General features: G+C 35.4%; 1 protein-coding gene across 26 annotated transcripts in view; it reads left to right on the top strand.

Moving 5' to 3' along the window:
- The window catches only part of PSD3 (pleckstrin and Sec7 domain containing 3), a 747,126-nt gene that overhangs the window by 369,137 nt on the left and 360,781 nt on the right, over nt 1–17,208 (top strand). For 21 of the 26 annotated variants that reach the window (XR_009259079.1, XR_009259078.1, XM_058720427.1 and 18 more), the window contains 4 exons: nt 9,588–9,782; nt 9,883–9,963; nt 11,942–12,054; nt 14,801–14,859. Coding sequence is in view for 24 of the 26 variants with exons in the window: in XM_058720427.1 (XP_058576410.1) it covers nt 9,588–9,782; nt 9,883–9,963; nt 11,942–12,054; nt 14,801–14,859 (448 nt within the window). In the remaining 2 variants the exon portion in view is untranslated. Of the gene's footprint in view, nt 1–1,781; nt 1,893–3,565; nt 3,700–5,609; nt 5,680–9,587; nt 9,783–9,882; nt 9,964–11,941; nt 12,055–14,800; nt 14,860–17,208 lie in introns of those variants that run through there. The other 5 variants (XM_058720450.1, XM_058720445.1, XM_058720451.1 and 2 more) reach the window with 5 other exon arrangements.

Genomic DNA, 17,208 nt, shown 5'->3' with positions numbered 1-17,208 from the left:
TTTGCTCACACTTCCCATGACCACCTTATGAATAAAAATGGCTGCTTGGGTGGCTCAGTCTATCATCCAACTCTTGATTTCAGCTCAGGTCATGATATCACAGTTTGTGAGTTGGAGCCCATGTCTGGCTCCTTGCTGACAGCATACAGCATGCTTGGGATTCTCTCTCTCTCTCTCTCTCTCTCTCTCTCTCTCTCTGCCATCCTCCTCCCCTCTCTCTCAAAATAAATAAATAAACTTAAATATATCTATCTATATCTGTATCTATATCTATATCTATCTGTATCTATATCTATTATCTACCCCTTTCCTCAAACTAAGATTTTTGATCTCTCTTTCTTTGTTCTATTATTTTTCCATAGCAATTATTACCTTCTAACATACTATATATATATATGTAATTTTTTTCATTTATTATGTTTGTTTATTTTTATCTCCCCTGGGGTTTTCTACCATATTTGTTGAATCAGCAAAAACAAACCAGAAAATGCCTAACAGTAGCAAAATTATAGTAGTAAAGGATATAAAGTACTTGGGTACTGGAGTACTATTGTTCGTGTCCAGGTCTGTGCCTCAGTTTCCATCTGGAAAATGGGTGTACTACTGCCTACTTTATAAGGTTATTGAGGATTAGAGATGGTTTCTAGGATTACTAGACAGTTTCTAGTAAGCACTTATCTCAGTGGCTGGCACAAAGTAAGTGCTTAATCAGTGTTAGATGCTGCAAGGTGAGTGTGTACCATGGAGGTGTTGTAGCTGTTCTGAATAATTTCTCATTTACATTTCCTCCAAGATTAGATTATGTGCTACCTCTGCAATGCCTGAAAAATAAATGTCCTGCATGATGATGGCCAAGAAGAATTCCTTTCCTTTCGTTTCCTTTCGTTTCCTTTCGTTTCTTTTCGTTTCCTTTCGTTTCCTTTCGTTTCCTTTCGTTTCCTTTCCTTTCCTTTCGTTTCCTTTCCTTTCCTTTCCTTTCCTTTTTTTAACATTTATTTTTGAGAGACAGAGAGAGACAGAACACGAGCAGGGGAGGAGCAGAGAGAGAGACACAGAATCCAAAGCAGGCTCCAGTCTCCAAGCTGTCAGCACAGAGCCTGATGCAGGGCTGGAACCCAGAAACTGTGAGATCAAGACCTAAGCTGAAGTCGGATGCTCAACTGACTGAGCCATGCAGGCACCCCTCCTTTTCTTTCTTAAAGGCAATTTAGACTTCAGGATTTTTTGTGTACCTTGCTTATGACTTATTTAGAACTCTTTTTTGACTGACGTTCATTCTGGCCAGGAAAGCTCTGCATTTGTACCAGCTTTCCTGAGTTTGTTGGTTCCAGGCCTTTGCCATCTGTATTTTCAGCCTGAAGAATGGTGCCAGGGTCGTATTGCTCCCTCTGGCCCTTTCATTCTGCTTGCTACTGGAGTCATTTCTTTCCTCTCTTTGGGATTCTTCTGACTGGCCTTTACCCAGCTTATATAGTATAAAATTTGAACTAGGTGGCTGTTTGTTGTTGTTTTCTATGCACAATTCCCTAGGTATACTTTATAAATGGAGGCGGGAAATGCTTTGACACCTTAGCCTAGTTTAGTTTTTTAATCCTAGTTATATTCAATAAAAGTTTAAAGAATTTTTAAAAATTTAAATTCAAAGTAAATATGAAATCAGGCAACATAACTGGTACCCTCTGCTGACATCAGTGCCTCTAGAACATTTCAGGATTGGTCATAATGAGTTAGAAAGTTAGTGCTACATGTCATTGATAGTATAGCATAGAGGGTAGTGGGGGCAGTGGGCACAGGTAGTTGCTCAATTCTTGGATCCTTCTAACAGATGGCTATTGAATAACTTCAACCTATTCTTGTGATGGGATACAAAGTGAAATTCAGGATTGTAGTAGGTGAGAGAGATGGGACTTTTAAAAGCAGAGCTAGAATAAAGGTAATTTATCAGGCTGAGACTGCTGCAGGGGTGAGTTGGAGTAGGATTCTTGAAAAAGTTATTTCACCTGGGCTCTTGTAGAATCAGTAAGAATTTGCAGAATGGGGCACCCCAGAATTTTAGGGCAGGATAACAAGAAGGCACAGCTAATATTCCTGTGTGGCCCAAGCATGAAGAAAATGGTAGATCATAAATCTAAATAAGCAGTTGGGGGTCAGCTTGTGAATGTTCTTATTTTGTTATGGAACCAAGCTGGATTGCTGGCAGAAAAATCAAGCGGCACTTGGAGATCTTGGTGAATCGGAGTTTTATTTTACACCAGCAGGCTCAGAGGAGATCCCTCTCCAGAGGTCTAAGTCCCGAACACAAGAATGGGGGACAATTTATCGTCTGTTACTTCCGCATTATGCATTAGTAGTAATTTGGCACACAGGGCAAACAGGGTAGGAAGAAGAACCTGGAAGAGGAGTCTCTAAGCTAGAGACTAGAGCTTATGTTAGTCCCGTCAACCATCTTATGGTGCATAACTTTACTTATTTTCCCCACAGTCTGACATGCTACAGAATATAGATTTTTATCTTGTGTAGGATTTTTATAAAGGAGACATATTATTACAGCTTTGGTGGCAGTATGCAGGCTGGTAAAGTATGCAGAGAAAAGAGGGTTTTCCTTTTGCATTTAGAGGACATTAGAGAAGATCAGTAGATCATAGGCAACTGAGAGAAGGTCTGGATGAAACTGTAGAACAATAGTAAGAATAAAAATTAAATCACATAAGTAAGTCAAAATATTCTCGTAAGGAATCTGATTGTGAAACACACTACCAGTTGATAGAGAACACCATTATTGGAAGTCTTCAAATAATTTTAGAACAAACATTTTAGAAGATAGCATTACTAGGTAAATCTAGGTAAAATATAGGATGGCCAGTTAAATTTGAATTTCAGATAAACATTCAATGATTTTTTTAGGTCCCCTGTGATGTCCCTGTATGTCCCATGCTGTATTTGAGATACACTGAAAAACTATTTTTTTGTTTTATGAAAATCAGATTTAAGTGGGTATTTTTTTTTTTTTTTTAGGAAATGTGGCAATCATAGTATGATAAAAAGGTTATGAGAATGCCTGGTGATCAGACTCAATGATCTGATCATTCTTTTGATGATATCACATTTGTTTGGAGGTATGAGGTACAGGCCCCAGTGAAGCATTTTCTAGAACACAGTGAGAACCTTTTGGGAAGTTTTTTCTACATTTAAGTGACTATTAGGGATTTCACCTTATGAGATTATAAAGTTACTTGATCAAGAAGAAAAAAGAAGCTAGCAAGAAAAGGAAAATTCAAACTACTGAAAGCATCTAATATTCAACAGGCTAGGTGGACAATGTCTTCTTTATTCTAGGAAAAAAAAATGGGGTGTTATTCCTGCTGAGAGGCATCATCCAGTTTGCTTTATCAAGTATGAACAAGGCTGGGCTGCCATTGTTGTTTCTGCTGTTGATATACAGTGGCCCCTGTGTTCTGGTTCCTGTTTTTATTGGGGTTGTAAAATCATTACACAAACCCCAACAGCAAGCACTCTGCCAAGAAGATGAGGTCATAATAATATGACCTCATAGGGAGCTAGTTCCTTAGAAGCCCTAGTGGACCAGCAGACACTGGAATTGTGGAGCAAAGAGTGCTGGGAAGGGGCTTATAAGATTAAGTATGGCCCAGGCATGCTAGGCTCTGGGATGGGTTCTTTTTGGTGTCTGTCTGATTGCTGGTGAGTATGTATTGCCATTGTATTGCTAGGCTTCTGACTTAAAAGAAGCAGTGTCTGTTCTTGTTCAAATAATCTCATAAATTGTGAAATGGGGCAGAATGAAACCACCTAGGAATGGAGGTATTTATCTTCACTTTATTCCTCATTTCTTTTTTACTAAAGGTTTTTTCAAGAAGATCCAGAAAAGTCTGACTTGTACAGATTTGAAAATTACCTCCTTTTGTGAATGTGGGGAAAATGCGGTGATATAGACTGGGACAGGCAAGAGAGCAGAAAGAGGAAGCAAACATGAGGAATGAAAAATAAGAAATAGGAATGACTTTGACCACTACATTTTAAAAAATATATGTTCATTGGGATAAGTCTCTTATATCTGAAGAAAATCTTTGTAGTACTGTACATGTAGTATAATTATACTCTTTACATAGAGTGATTAAATATATGCCATGAATTTGTCATGGAAAAGAATAAGTAGCAGTTTAATTGAAAAGAAAATTCTTTGACACTTGTTTCTTTTTTTCACGCGATAGTTAATATATAGAGTAAGAGAATGCATGAGAACACAACTCCAGGGATTTTCTTTTATAATTATAAAAAAATTACTTGATTGAAACTAAAACAGTTCTTAGAATAAATATTTTACATTTCTACCACTTATGTGGGAAAACACAAAATGTAAGTTGCCCTTTAAAAGAATTTTCTAATATGAGTTTACTGATTATAGGTTTGATGTATATAATTAAACATTCAGCTTTCTGATAGGATAAATTTTATAAAAGTGGGTGGTAACTCTGTAGAGGAAGGTTTAGGATGAAAAAATACTTAAATGTACTTGCATGAGGATTTCATCATAATGTAGCAGTTTATTTTAATTGGCATCTACTTCTGTTGGAAAACTGTTTAAGGTAGCTAATTGTTTAAAGAAGCATTATCAAACATCTTAGTTTGCCTAGAGCAATTCCAGTTTGTGTGTTGTCCTGGCATTGACTGTGGTTTAACATTTTAGTTTGACTTTAAAAAATGAAGTCAGTCTGGGTTTGATAAGCTTCCACTTGGTACTTGTAGCTTCTCTGCAGTTTCCTCTGGAATGTGTGAAGTTGAAATGTGCATTGAACAGAATTTTTGATGAGTTTTTGGGATGATGGTGGGGTTCGTGGGGTTTGTAACTGATGGCCAAGAAAGAATTCTTGAAGACATCTTTGGTGCAAAAAAGGTAATTTAATTAAAGTAAGGGACAGGACCCCTGGGCAGGAAGAGCTTCCAGGGACCATGAGGACAGACTGGTTATATACTTGGGAGTTGAGGGGAGGTAAAAATCAAGTGGAAGTTTCCAAGAGCTTTTCATATTAAAGAAGCCTCACAGGGTACTGGAGGCCTCGCTATTGGCAAGCTAAGGTTGTTTTTCCCTCAACAAAGCATTAACAATAAGACATTGGGAGCTCCTGGAGAAATGTTTTACTCTGCTAGCCTCAAGTAGTTGTCAGTGGGCTTCAGGTTATAAGGAAATTTAATTTTATCTGCCATTTCCTTCTGCCTTTGTTTCCCACATCACTATGGACAGGTGATGTTGGGGCTCCAGGAAACTGAGTGAATCTATAGGTTTCTGGAGATTAGGCTGTTGATAAGACTGACTTTTTCTTGTAATTTACTAAGATATTTGTAAATTGATGGAGACCCATGTCCTGCATGACTGTGATCTCTATCAGTTAACCATTTACTTTTCCCCTTTTCCTTTGTTCTTGGGCAGCCAGGAGTGCCTAAGGAATAGTAAACATACCCCACCTGGGAGTAGGGAGTACTTGGGCCTGTCAGTTTGCCTTATGCTCCCTCATCATTTTCACATAGTTGAGTCTAAAAGACAAAGTGGGATAACCTCTCTCTTTTCCCTCCCCATATCACTGACTTTCAAGGACGGCATGTGGAAGACTTGCTGATAAGGGAGCTTGGAGAGGAGTTGCAAGGGGCATTGAATTCCCTCAGGTCTGTCAGTGGTTGGGGAGGTCTGGGACTGCACAGCCCTTGGGAGCTACTTGGTGTGCAGTGGCTAGAACTGCCTTTGAGTGATAGTGAACATGAATCTGTGAGGCTGCCACTTAGCTAGTTGGTAGTAGGAAATGGGATATTGTAAGTTAGGTAGAATAAGTGACAAAAATAGAGATTGAGCAATTTTGCTTAAAAATCTATTCATTTTTGCTATAATGATTTTTGTCATTTATTGTATGCTGTAAGTTTACAACTAATTTTTTATTGGCAATGACTCTTTCAAACTTCGTAACAATTATAATTACATATTTAATGATTTTATTATCCCTGTTCCTTCTTCAGAGTGTCCTGATTTAGACAATAAATGGTTACTTATAAATTCAGGCTAAGTTAAAGAACTATGGGATAGAGCAAAAACACACAAAATTAGGCCTGTGAGCCTGTTCAGCCTAGCCTAGAATGGCTTTTAAGTTTTGAAAGGTTGAAGAAAAAAAAGAAAAAAAAACAACAAAAAGAAAGAAGCATGTATGACAGAAACGTTATGAGGCCTTGTCTGAAATATTTACTGTCTGGTTCATTACAGAAAAATTCTGACTGTGTCTGGTTTAGGGTCTGTGGTAAGTACATTGGAAGGCTACGTAAGCATAGTTGTTTATCATTAACACATCTTTGCCTATTTTCCAAGTTAAAGTGAGGATTTGGAAGTTACTATATTCTTGTTGGTTTAGTGTTACAAATGCATTATGTAGCATTCTATAGCCAGGTTCTAATTTGTGACCCCTTTCTAGAGCAGAGGTTCTTACAGTGTGGTCAGTGGGGCTTATTGTGACTCTTTCAGGAGGTTAATGAGGTCAAAGCTATTTTATAATAGGAGTACAGCATTATTTTCCTTTTTCACTATATTGATATTTACACTGATGGTACGGAAACAATGGAGGGGGCTTTAGCACAAATCAAGGTGTAGCAGTGAGTCACACACAGAGAGTCTGGACACCCAGGCTTTTCTTTCTAGGAAGCAGCTTTATTGATGCCAGCATGGGCTCAATGGGCTAAGACCCAAAAGGCTGAGCCCCAAGTGCAGTGGGGGGTTGCTTTTTGTACAAGTTTTGCTCCTTTCTTTCCCATATATGGTAAAATACAGTCTGCATGGGTGGTCTATGCTACAGAGTCTTGAGGAATGTCACCCACACACACACATAGCCAGGTTGCCTTTCCTAGTCTTGAGGTTTTCACCACATTCCTTAGGGAGGGCCTCTAACACAAAGGTAGTGGCACCAAACTTTCCAAGTTGTTATTATATTCTTCATTACCATGTACTCAAAGAAACAAAACTCACCTAAAAATTCCTTTATAAAGCAGTACAAAATAATTACATTTTAACCTTTTTGTACATACCTTTTTTGTTTGTTTCAAGTTTTTATTTAAATTCTAGTTAACATATAGTGTAGTAATGGTTTCAGGAGTAGAACTTAGTGATTCATCACTTACATATAACACCCAGTGCTCATCACAAGTTCCCTCCTTAATCCCCATCACCTAAGGCCATCCCCCTATCTGCCTCCCTTACAGCAACCCTCAGTTTGTTCTCTATAGTTAAGAGTTTGTTTTTTGGTTTGCCTCCCTTTCTTTTTTTTCTTTTATGTTCATCTATTTTGTTTCTTAAATTCCACATATGAGTGAAATCTTATGGGATTTGTCTTTCTCAGACTGACTTATTTCACTTTAGCATAACACACTCCATCCATACCATTGCATACAGCAAGGTTTCATTCTTTTTGATGGCTGAGTAATATTCCACTCTATATACATACCACATCTTATTTATCCATTCATCAGTCAATGGACATTTGGGCTCGTTCCATAATTTGGCTGTTGATAATGTTGTTATAAACACTGGATGCGTGTGCCCTATCAAATCAGTATTTTTTTATCCTTTGAGTAGGTACCTAGTGGTGCAATTGATGGGTTGTAGTGTAGTTCTATTTTTTCCAGAGTGGCTGCACGAATTTGCATTCCCACCAACAGTGCAAGAGGGTTCCCCTTGCCCCATATCTTTGTCAACATCTGTTGTTTCCTGTGCTGTTAATTTTAGCCATTCCTTTTTATTTTCACGTGTGATGAAATGGAAAATATGCATAAAAGCACTTCTCCTGATGGTGTTCCTTCGGACAGCCTTACATGTAATTAAGTTGTGAGTTACAAACTAGTTGCTTTTTGTGAAATGCCAGTTTTCCTTCAAAGTGTAACTGAAAAACTATGATTATTGGCAAACATTTTCTCAAAAATTGATAGAGTGAGTCTATTAATACTTTAAGAAAACTACTGACTATATTTGTTGCCAACAGTACAATTTGAGCTTTCAGTCAAAAATTAGAATTTTGGAATATTTCTGTCTGCCACCAAAACTTTGATATCTTTTCAATACTTGAAGACTTTTCTGAAGATAATCATGGCGTTTAATAAATGTAACTTTTAAAAGTATTATATAGTGAAATGTGTAACATATTTTGCAAATGACCAATGTATGATGCAGAATCATGCCTGGGTAAAAGATCCATTTAAAGTGTAAGACAGGGGCACCTGGCTGGCTCAATCACTGGAGCATGTGACTTTTGATCTTGGAGTCATGAGTTTGAGCCCCATGTTGAGTGTAGAGATTACTTAAAAATAAAATCTTAAGAAAAAGTAAAGTGTAAGACAAATTTTAATGTGAGTACAAAAGGTTAATTGATACTTTATTGCAACTAACATTTAAGAAACTATCCCTTGTTTTATTTTGGTGTCCTATAAAAAAAATAATAAAATTATCTGTAAAAGATTAAAATACTTCTTATTTTTCCAACTAATAAGCTGGATTTTCTTTCTTTTTTTTTTAAGGTTTATTTATTTATTTTGAGAGAGAGTCAGCATGAGAGAGCAGGGGAGGGGCAGAGAGAGAGACAGAGGGAGAGGGAGAGAGAGAGAGAATCTCAAGCAGGCTCTACACTGCCAGCACAGAGCCCAGTGCAGGGCTTAATATCATGAACCAGGAGATCATGACCTAAGCCAAAATCCAGAGTTGGATGCTTAATCAACTGAGCCACCCAGGTATCCCTGGATTTTCTTAATATATTTCAACCAAAACAATATTATTGTTTACAAATTAAATATAGAAGTGGCAGTGAGAATCCAGCTGTCTTCTAGTAAGCCAACTATGAAAGAAATATGTAAAAAATCGAAATAATTATTGCTTTTCTCATTAAATTTTATGTTATTATTTTGGAAAATTATTTTTAATAAAATATTTATATCATTGAAATGGGTTTATTTTTATTTTTTTTACATTTTTTTTAATGTTTATTTATTTTGACAGAGAGAGAGAGAGAGAGAGAGAGCGAGAGCGAGCATGAGTGGGGGAGGGGCAGAGAGCGAGGGAGACACAGAATCCGAAGCAGGCTCCAGGCTGTGAGCTGCCAGCACAGAGCCCGACGTGGGGCTCGAACTCACAGACCATGAGATCATGACCTGAGTCGAAGTCAGATGCTCAACCGACTGAGCCACCCAGGCATGCCATGAAATGGGTTTATTATTTTTAAGTGAATTAATATTTGAAAATTTTCTTTCTAAATTACTTATACAGTGAATATCAATAGATACAACTCACAGAAACATGAAGGTAGCTAGAGTCCTCTGTATTTTTAAAAATGTAAAGGTCCTAACTGCTCATAAGGGGTTTAAGCAATCACTTCTTCAGTACATTGAAATATATTGCTGTAAATAGTTTTATGAATAATTAAGCCTAAAACTATCCCATTTAAAAGTTTTTCATTTATTGCTACAATATGATAATTTTATCAGCTGTTTTCCTTTTTTTGTCACATAAGAAAAATCTTTTTAATTTTTTTCTTCTTTATCAATTCTCACAGCAATGCTGGGGTAAAAACAGCACTACTAGAGACTCATTCTGAGATGGGGAGCACTGAAATTCTGGAAAAGGAGACCTCAGAAAGTCTCAGTAATGGTACCAGCAGCAACATAGAAGCAGCCAAAAGGTTGGCCAAACGCCTTTATCAACTAGACAGATTCAAAAGATCGGATGTCGCAAAGCACCTAGGCAAGAAGTACGTTCTGTACCAAGGCTGGTGTCTGAATGTGTCCATGTGTGTTGTCTTGTTTAATAGCTTCAACTTTAATAACAGAGTCTATCCTGTTTTCTTATAGCAATGAATTTAGCAAACTAGTTGCAGAAGAATATCTGAAGTTTTTTGATTTTACAGGAATGACACTGGATCAGTCTCTCAGGTATGATTAAATATCACTTCTGTTCTTTTTTGCCTCCAAAAATTAATTCTGAGAAGAGAAGTAATGCTGAAGCTAAAGTGTGATTTTTATTTTTTTTAAAACCCATAGTGACTTTGTAATCTTAGCTCATATTATTCTATAGTTATTAAACATAGCAGAAAGAAAAATATATTGTTTTTATGAAATCATATATGAACTCATATTTTGCATCTAGCAGATGATGTGGTAAAGAATAGTGACAAAGTAAGTCTCGAGGAGGAGTAGAATCTGTGGGAATTTGGTTTTTGAATGATCAGTTTAAAAAAAGGCAGTTTTACAGGCTGTAGAATTATACATTTTTTTCCCTAAGCATTTGTTTACAATAGCCAAGTAGCCTTTTAAGGTGATACTTTGGTATTAACTCATGAATGGAATAAAAACGACTATCCACATAATAATCAGAAAATATCTGCAAAATTGTTTCAGCACTTTTTGCTGATCCATTCAAAATAGTGTCATAAACACACTGATCCTCACTTTTCACACCACTATTGTATTGTAAATTTCTAAGAGCCACTGCTAAAAGTAAAACTTAGTCAGCATTTACTCTTAAAAACTTTTTAACATGTCAGAGGTTGGAGGAATTCTGAGATCATCTGTGTAACCCTCTAGTTTTATAAATCAGGAAACTGTGCCTTGGGAGGTGAAGTGATGATGTTTGGATTAGAATGCACAACAATGACTTATTCTGTGGCACTTTGCATGAATTGATGGCACTCATAGGTTTTTCCACTGAAAACAAATAAGGGCAGAGGAAAGATCTATATTTATGCTTTACTTTCTGATGTGGTTTATAAAAGTTATGAAAAATTAAAGTTTGGTCAGTGTAATTTAGATTTAACAAACTAAGACAGCAACATTTTCATCATAGAAATAAGGTTTTATATATGTTCCCACAGTAAGATTTTTTAGAACATTTTAAAGGATTTTTTTTTCTATTCATCTCATACTTAGGGAAGTGCTTTGTCTAGTGAGGGTCATCTGAGTTTATCCATAATAGACAGTACTCTTAGTGACTCAGATTTAGATTGGTGTGTAGTTCTGGGCATATTTTTATTTTTCAAAAAATTTTTATACATACATTAATTTATTCCTAACCCAAGAAATAATTTATAGTTTTAGCTCCCAATTTCCTTCCCATATAAAAGGTAATAATATAATATGATAATAGGCAAAATAAAATAAGAGAAATCTACTATACACAAAATAATATAATTGTAATTTTAACAATGTGTCAATGACAAGTATAATCATATAGCAAAATGATAAACTGTGATCCATGTATAGTTTTAAAACATCGCCTTCATGGTTGTAGGTTCAGCCTTAAGTGTTCTTTGGTTTTTATCTGACTGATCTTTTAAATGGCTATTTGTCATTTAGTCATGGGAAGTTACCACCTTCCCAAGGTGGTATTGTTATTGCCTTGTCCATCTTTATATTGACATTTTATAGAATAAAATAAATTTATATTGAATGCTATATAGTAAATGATTTTGTGAAAGAATAACTGTAGAATATCTTCATATAATTAATTTCTCTTTATTTGTATACTTATTTGAGACAGAGAGAGCTAGCAGGGGAGGGTCAGAGAGAGAATCCCAAGCAGGCTCTGTGCTATCAGTGCAGAGCCCAGTGTGGGGTTCAGTGTTATGGATCATGAGATCATTACTTGAGCTGAAATCAAGAAATGGACACTTAACAGACTAAGCCACCCAGGCACCCCTAATTAATTTCTTATTATATATGAATTAATTTTATTTTAATTTTTTAAAATGTTTATTTATTTTTGAGATAATAAACTCAAAATAAGAGACAGTTGGATGCTTAACCAACTGAGCCACCCAGGTACCCCTATATGAAGTAATTTTAATTGTCAAACATAAAGAGTATGGTAATGTTTTCTAAAGTTTCACTTTTTTCCCCCCTAATTCTTTTTTAGGTATTTCTTTAAAGCATTTTCTCTTGTGGGAGAAACTCAAGAACGAGAGAGAGTTTTAATACATTTCTCCAATAGATATTTTTACTGTAACCCAGACACTATTGCTTCACAAGGTAATCTGATGGAAATGTTTGTATTTCAAAAAACAAGGGCTATTTTCTCATTATTAAAGTTATATTTTATTGTGGAAAATATGGAAGATTATACAGAAGAAAATGAAAATCATCTAGTTATCTAAAGATAACTATTATTAACTACTTGATTTATTTCCTTCCAGTCAGTTTGTGAAATATTTAATGTCAAATTGGAATCATTACAGAGTTTTGTTTCCTGTTGTCCTTCGTTTTCATTGTGAGCGTTTTCTCATGTCATTAAATATTCTTTAAAAAGCATGATATGTAATGACTGCATGATATTCCTTATTCTTCTTTTAATTAATTTTTACTTAGTTTTCCAGTTCCATACTATGACAGGATGCTTTAAGTTGCTCATGCTGTCACTGAGATTTTACATGCAAAGCACATTTTAATGAAATGCTCGTTTTCCTATTTCTTCTTCCTATACATCTGACCCTAAACCCCTTGCATGTATGCTTATTAAATTTGTGGTTATTTTTGGAAACGTTTACAAATCTCACTGGAGTTTGTGGTGTGTCTCCAGTGCTTTGGTTTGATATTCATTGTAACAACACTGACCACTGAATTTGGTTTATGATTTTAATGAACTATGAGTTTATGTTTATTGTACTAATATTTTAAAAAGCAAGTTTAAGCTATTTAATTGTTGATGTACCCTATCAAGAGAGGTTTTTCCTCCATGTCAACTCCTGCAATAAAGCAAAGTTTTCATGATTTGAGGTCAGGTGCTTTCATTTGCAATTGGAGAATCTTTCATAAACACAGATTCTGGAAGAGATCACTAGGACTAGATGCATTAGAAATGGCAGTTATCTTTGAGCTTCAGTATTGCCAGTTAAGTGTACGTGATATTGACTAAAGTGATTATTCCCCAGGTCTCTGGTCTCCACCCTCCAGGCTATAGCTAAATTAACTAACCATCTGATCATTAAAGTCACATTCTTCTCTGTAAAATGGGAACTTAATTTTCTTTAGTCCTTTCTTTGATTATAGTTAGGCCTATTGTAATCACGGAGTAGAGAATGAAAGGGATAAAAAGGGAGTTGTTTCTATTAAAACCTTCTTCATATCTAATAAGATGTTAGCAGTCCTCAGTGAAAGAAGGAATATGGATGTGTACCCTCAACTGATAGGGATATTTTAGAGTTGGCTGCTGAGTTTTCTAGATACTTTTAAGGAATTTGTTTTAATGTATTTAAAATTTAATAATAAGCTGGAAGTGGAATGAATATACTTTTGGGCATTTGGTAACATCTCCTTAGAGGCATTAATAATAGAAGTCACCTACTATACTCAAAGGCATACTTTGAAAAATAAGCTATCTTTTTGTTTTTTAAGATTTTTTAAAAGTTTATTTATTTTGAAAGAGAGCAGGAGAGGGGCAGAGAGAGAGGGAGAGAGAGAGGATCATAAGCAAGCTCCACACTGTCAGCACAGAGCCTAATGCCTGGCTGAACTCATAAACTGTGAGATCATGACCTGAGCCTAAGTCAAGAGTCAGACATTTAACTGACTGATCCACCCAGGTGCCCCCAAATAAGCTTTCTTTCATTCATGAATTCAGTTATTAGAAAGGCCTTTCTGTACATTTGGCATTCATTAGTAAGATTTTTCTGCATCTGCAACTGCTATGGACAGCTATACTTGGATTGAGAATTGCAAGAAAAGAATGAGGAGAAGTATTTCTAAGGTTTGGAAATGAGAAGCTTAATTCTTAATTGCCTTTTCTTTTCCTCTATAAAGTAAGAAGAGAGAGCAATGTTTCCATCTAAGTGTGAAATGATCCTTCTGGTTTGAACAACATTTTTTTGAATATTTAATTTTTTAATATTTTAAGATTATTCCAATATTTTACTTTTGTCTGATCCATAGTATCCTGTGCCAGTAACCTACATGTTGCCTTTAAAGAATTGTCACCAAAAAGGATAACTATTCCTCTTTTTTAGCCAGAGAAATAATACCCAGACAGTACAATGAAAGACCCAAATCTTGGTTTCCTTTAACTTTTGCTTCTTTCTTAATTTACTTTCCTCTCAGAAAGTTAAAAAAGACGGAATAGTAGAAAATGGTTTATTTTAATTTCTGTATCTTGTGTTTCAAAAAATGAAGAAAATATAAATAAAAATATAAAAATTATCTCACTATCCAGAGACAATAATCTTTTAATATTGTTATGTATTATTCTAGATATATTTATATTTAAATGGAACTATACTGCATACAGTGCATTTTTCATGTAATAATTTACTATGAAATATTTTTCTATTTAAACATGTATACTTGGACAACATTTTTAATGACTTAAACATAACAGTTGTATTTTTGGAGGGTTTTATTTACTTGTTCCCCATTGTAAGCAATGTTTCTTTGGATATCCTTATATTTTGTATAGATCCTTATTTCCTGAGTGTAAAGCCCTGTAAGTGGATTTACTGTGTCAAAAGTAAAAGATTACTGTTTCAAAGCTTACAATGTGTACTGTCAAATACCCCTCCAGAGAGGTAAGAATAATATACTTTACCAGCAGTAGAGTCCAACTTTGTCACTGAAGTCCCTTTAGTAATTTATTTTTATCTATTTTTTTGTCTCCCCAAATATGATGAATTGTGCCTAGCCACATTATTGTGTTTTCATAGGTTCTTAGTGTATGCTATTTAATGATAATAACAAGCCCAACAGGAAATAGTGAATTAATGCTTTCTTTCCTTGTCTTTCCCCTTAGATGGAGTCCATTGCCTCACCTGTGCAATGATGCTTCTTAACACAGATCTCCATGGCCATGTAAGTGTAGGTGTGTGAAGATGTCTTATACAAATTAAAATGTCTCGGGCTTATCTTTGCTTTTGTGTTCATACATATTTATCATATGCTGCCCTTTCTTTCATTCTCTACTTGACAGCTAGGTAAACATAAATCTTTGGAAGAAGAAATAACTTACTTTACATGCTAGCACAGAGCTTAGTTTTAAGTGAATACGATATCGTGTACATGTCTGGAGTTGTTTTATCTGTAATGTGTGTGTTCTGTATCTTCTTTCTCCAGTAGGTGGCAGAGGCAGAGCTTTTACTTTTTTGTTTTTGTTTTATTTTGTTTTTGGTTAGCTATTAAAGTTGATATCTGATGGAAAGGGGATATAAGTTAGATCTGAAAATGTTGACTGTGTTTTCACCAAATACAGTAGTGCGTCTTAAGAACTCAGCCTTTTCTACATTTCTCAGCTCACCTGGTCTTTTACCAGTTAAAATATCAAAATGATATAATTATTTTCTCTTGTATTTAAGATGTAGAATAAACTTAAATTTATAGTTATTACACAAGCTTTCCTTTTATAGATGTGGAATTTTAGCATTTACTTAAACTATTTATATTAGAGAAAAGAAGAATGTTTTAGCTTAATATAGGCTAATATATACTTATTTAGCACAAAAACTTTTTCATAGTCTCCAGTCCATTTATTTTGAAGAGAAAACCAGGTTTCTTGTAATTAAAGAATCTAAATCATCCCTTGATTTACTATATGATTTATCTTACAATTAAAAGAACTAAAACTCAGTTATCAGTCCAATTTAGTTTTCCTATTTCAAAAGGCCACATAGTTTCCTTAGGCAAAATGGAGCTCTATGGGGCCATTAAGATGGACTGAAGGGAAAGAAGTGTTCTACCCTCAGAAGACTGAAGAGGAGATGTAGTTAGTGACAGTTAGTTTAACGCTGCCTTCACAAATCTCACGATACTCAACCAAGAAATTCCTTTTGCAGTTTGCATCAGGTGAATTTAGAATAACTTAGTGACTTGTAGACATGCATAACATGTGTCCAGAGATGATAGAGATTAAGAATGTAGATTTTTTTCAGGGGACATTTTGGGGTAATAGCGCTGTAATACATCTTATGGAAATGAAGGTACTAGTGAGCCTTGAAATGAGGATCAGAATCTAAACTCATCCAGCTTGCCAAGGGGAGGACCAATCAGTGGATAGTCCTGACCTCTGCTTTTCTCTTACCAGTGAAGCAAGTTTTCCCTGCTTTCGTCTTTCCCTGTCTTGTGATAACGTTGCAATTCTGTCCCCTTCTTTTCTTCACACTAAATTTCTCAACCTTTTAGCTGAAAGAGACAATTTTGAGTGCTCTTGTCCACATATAACTTTGGTCTAAATCAGAGAGTCCCAGCATGAGGGATCTTCTTCACATGAGTTATTTTGAGGTCCCATCCATATATGATGGTTACACATTTAGTGTCTGTTGACTGAGAAAATGTGTAATGAAAAAAAAAGAATCAATTCTTATTTAAAGGTTGAGGATCTCATAGAACTTCTGTGGAAGTTGCTAGATGCGAGATTGGTTTCTATTAAAAGGTAAATTACCGGGGCGCCTGGGTGGCTCAGTCGGTTAAGCGTCCGACTTCAGCTCAGGTCACGATCTCGCGGTCCGTGAGTTCGAGCCCTGCATCGGGCTCTGGGCTGATGGCTCAGAGCCTGGAGCCTGCTTCCGATTCTGTGTCTCCCTCTCTCTCTGCCCCTCCCCCGTTCATGCTCTGTCTCTCTCTGTCTCAAAAATAAAATAAATGTTAAAAAAAAAAAGGTAAATTACCTTTTAAAAAGCTAATATTGCTTTAATAATACTTTCAAATAAATATGTAACTTATTAATCACAATAATTTGAAACAGGAAGAGATAAAGGTGTGAGGTTTATTATTTATTCAGATAAGTCAGCATGCTTGATATCCAACTAGGCATGGGCACCCCAGTGTCTATAGCCCATAGGTTCAGAACCACAGATCTTGGATTTGCTCTTGCTCTGTCTTTATACCTCCTTTGAATATTTGAAAAGAGATTAAATGAAGCATCATACTTCTTTTTGGCAACTAGAATGTAAGAGTTTATCAGTAAGAGACAGCAAACAAATGAACAGTTTATTATTAGCTTGAGTTATGCCAGTCATACATAATTAATATTTGGCTGTGGTGGCAGAATTACATATAAGAGGGAGAATATTATAAGTACAAGTAAATCTCTGTATATCATCAAAATCATGTATTTAATGATTATTAGTTCTTAGCTTTGTTTTTGAAAATGTATGCTTTATACTTAGGGTTGTCTGTTGTTTAAGTTTTGTATACTAGAGTTTTTTT

The sequence above is a fragment of the Neofelis nebulosa genome, chromosome 3 (assembly GCF_028018385.1).
Source record: "Neofelis nebulosa isolate mNeoNeb1 chromosome 3, mNeoNeb1.pri, whole genome shotgun sequence".
Taxonomy (NCBI): domain Eukaryota; kingdom Metazoa; phylum Chordata; class Mammalia; order Carnivora; family Felidae; genus Neofelis; species Neofelis nebulosa.
This window is presented reverse-complemented; position numbering and strand designations above follow the sequence as displayed.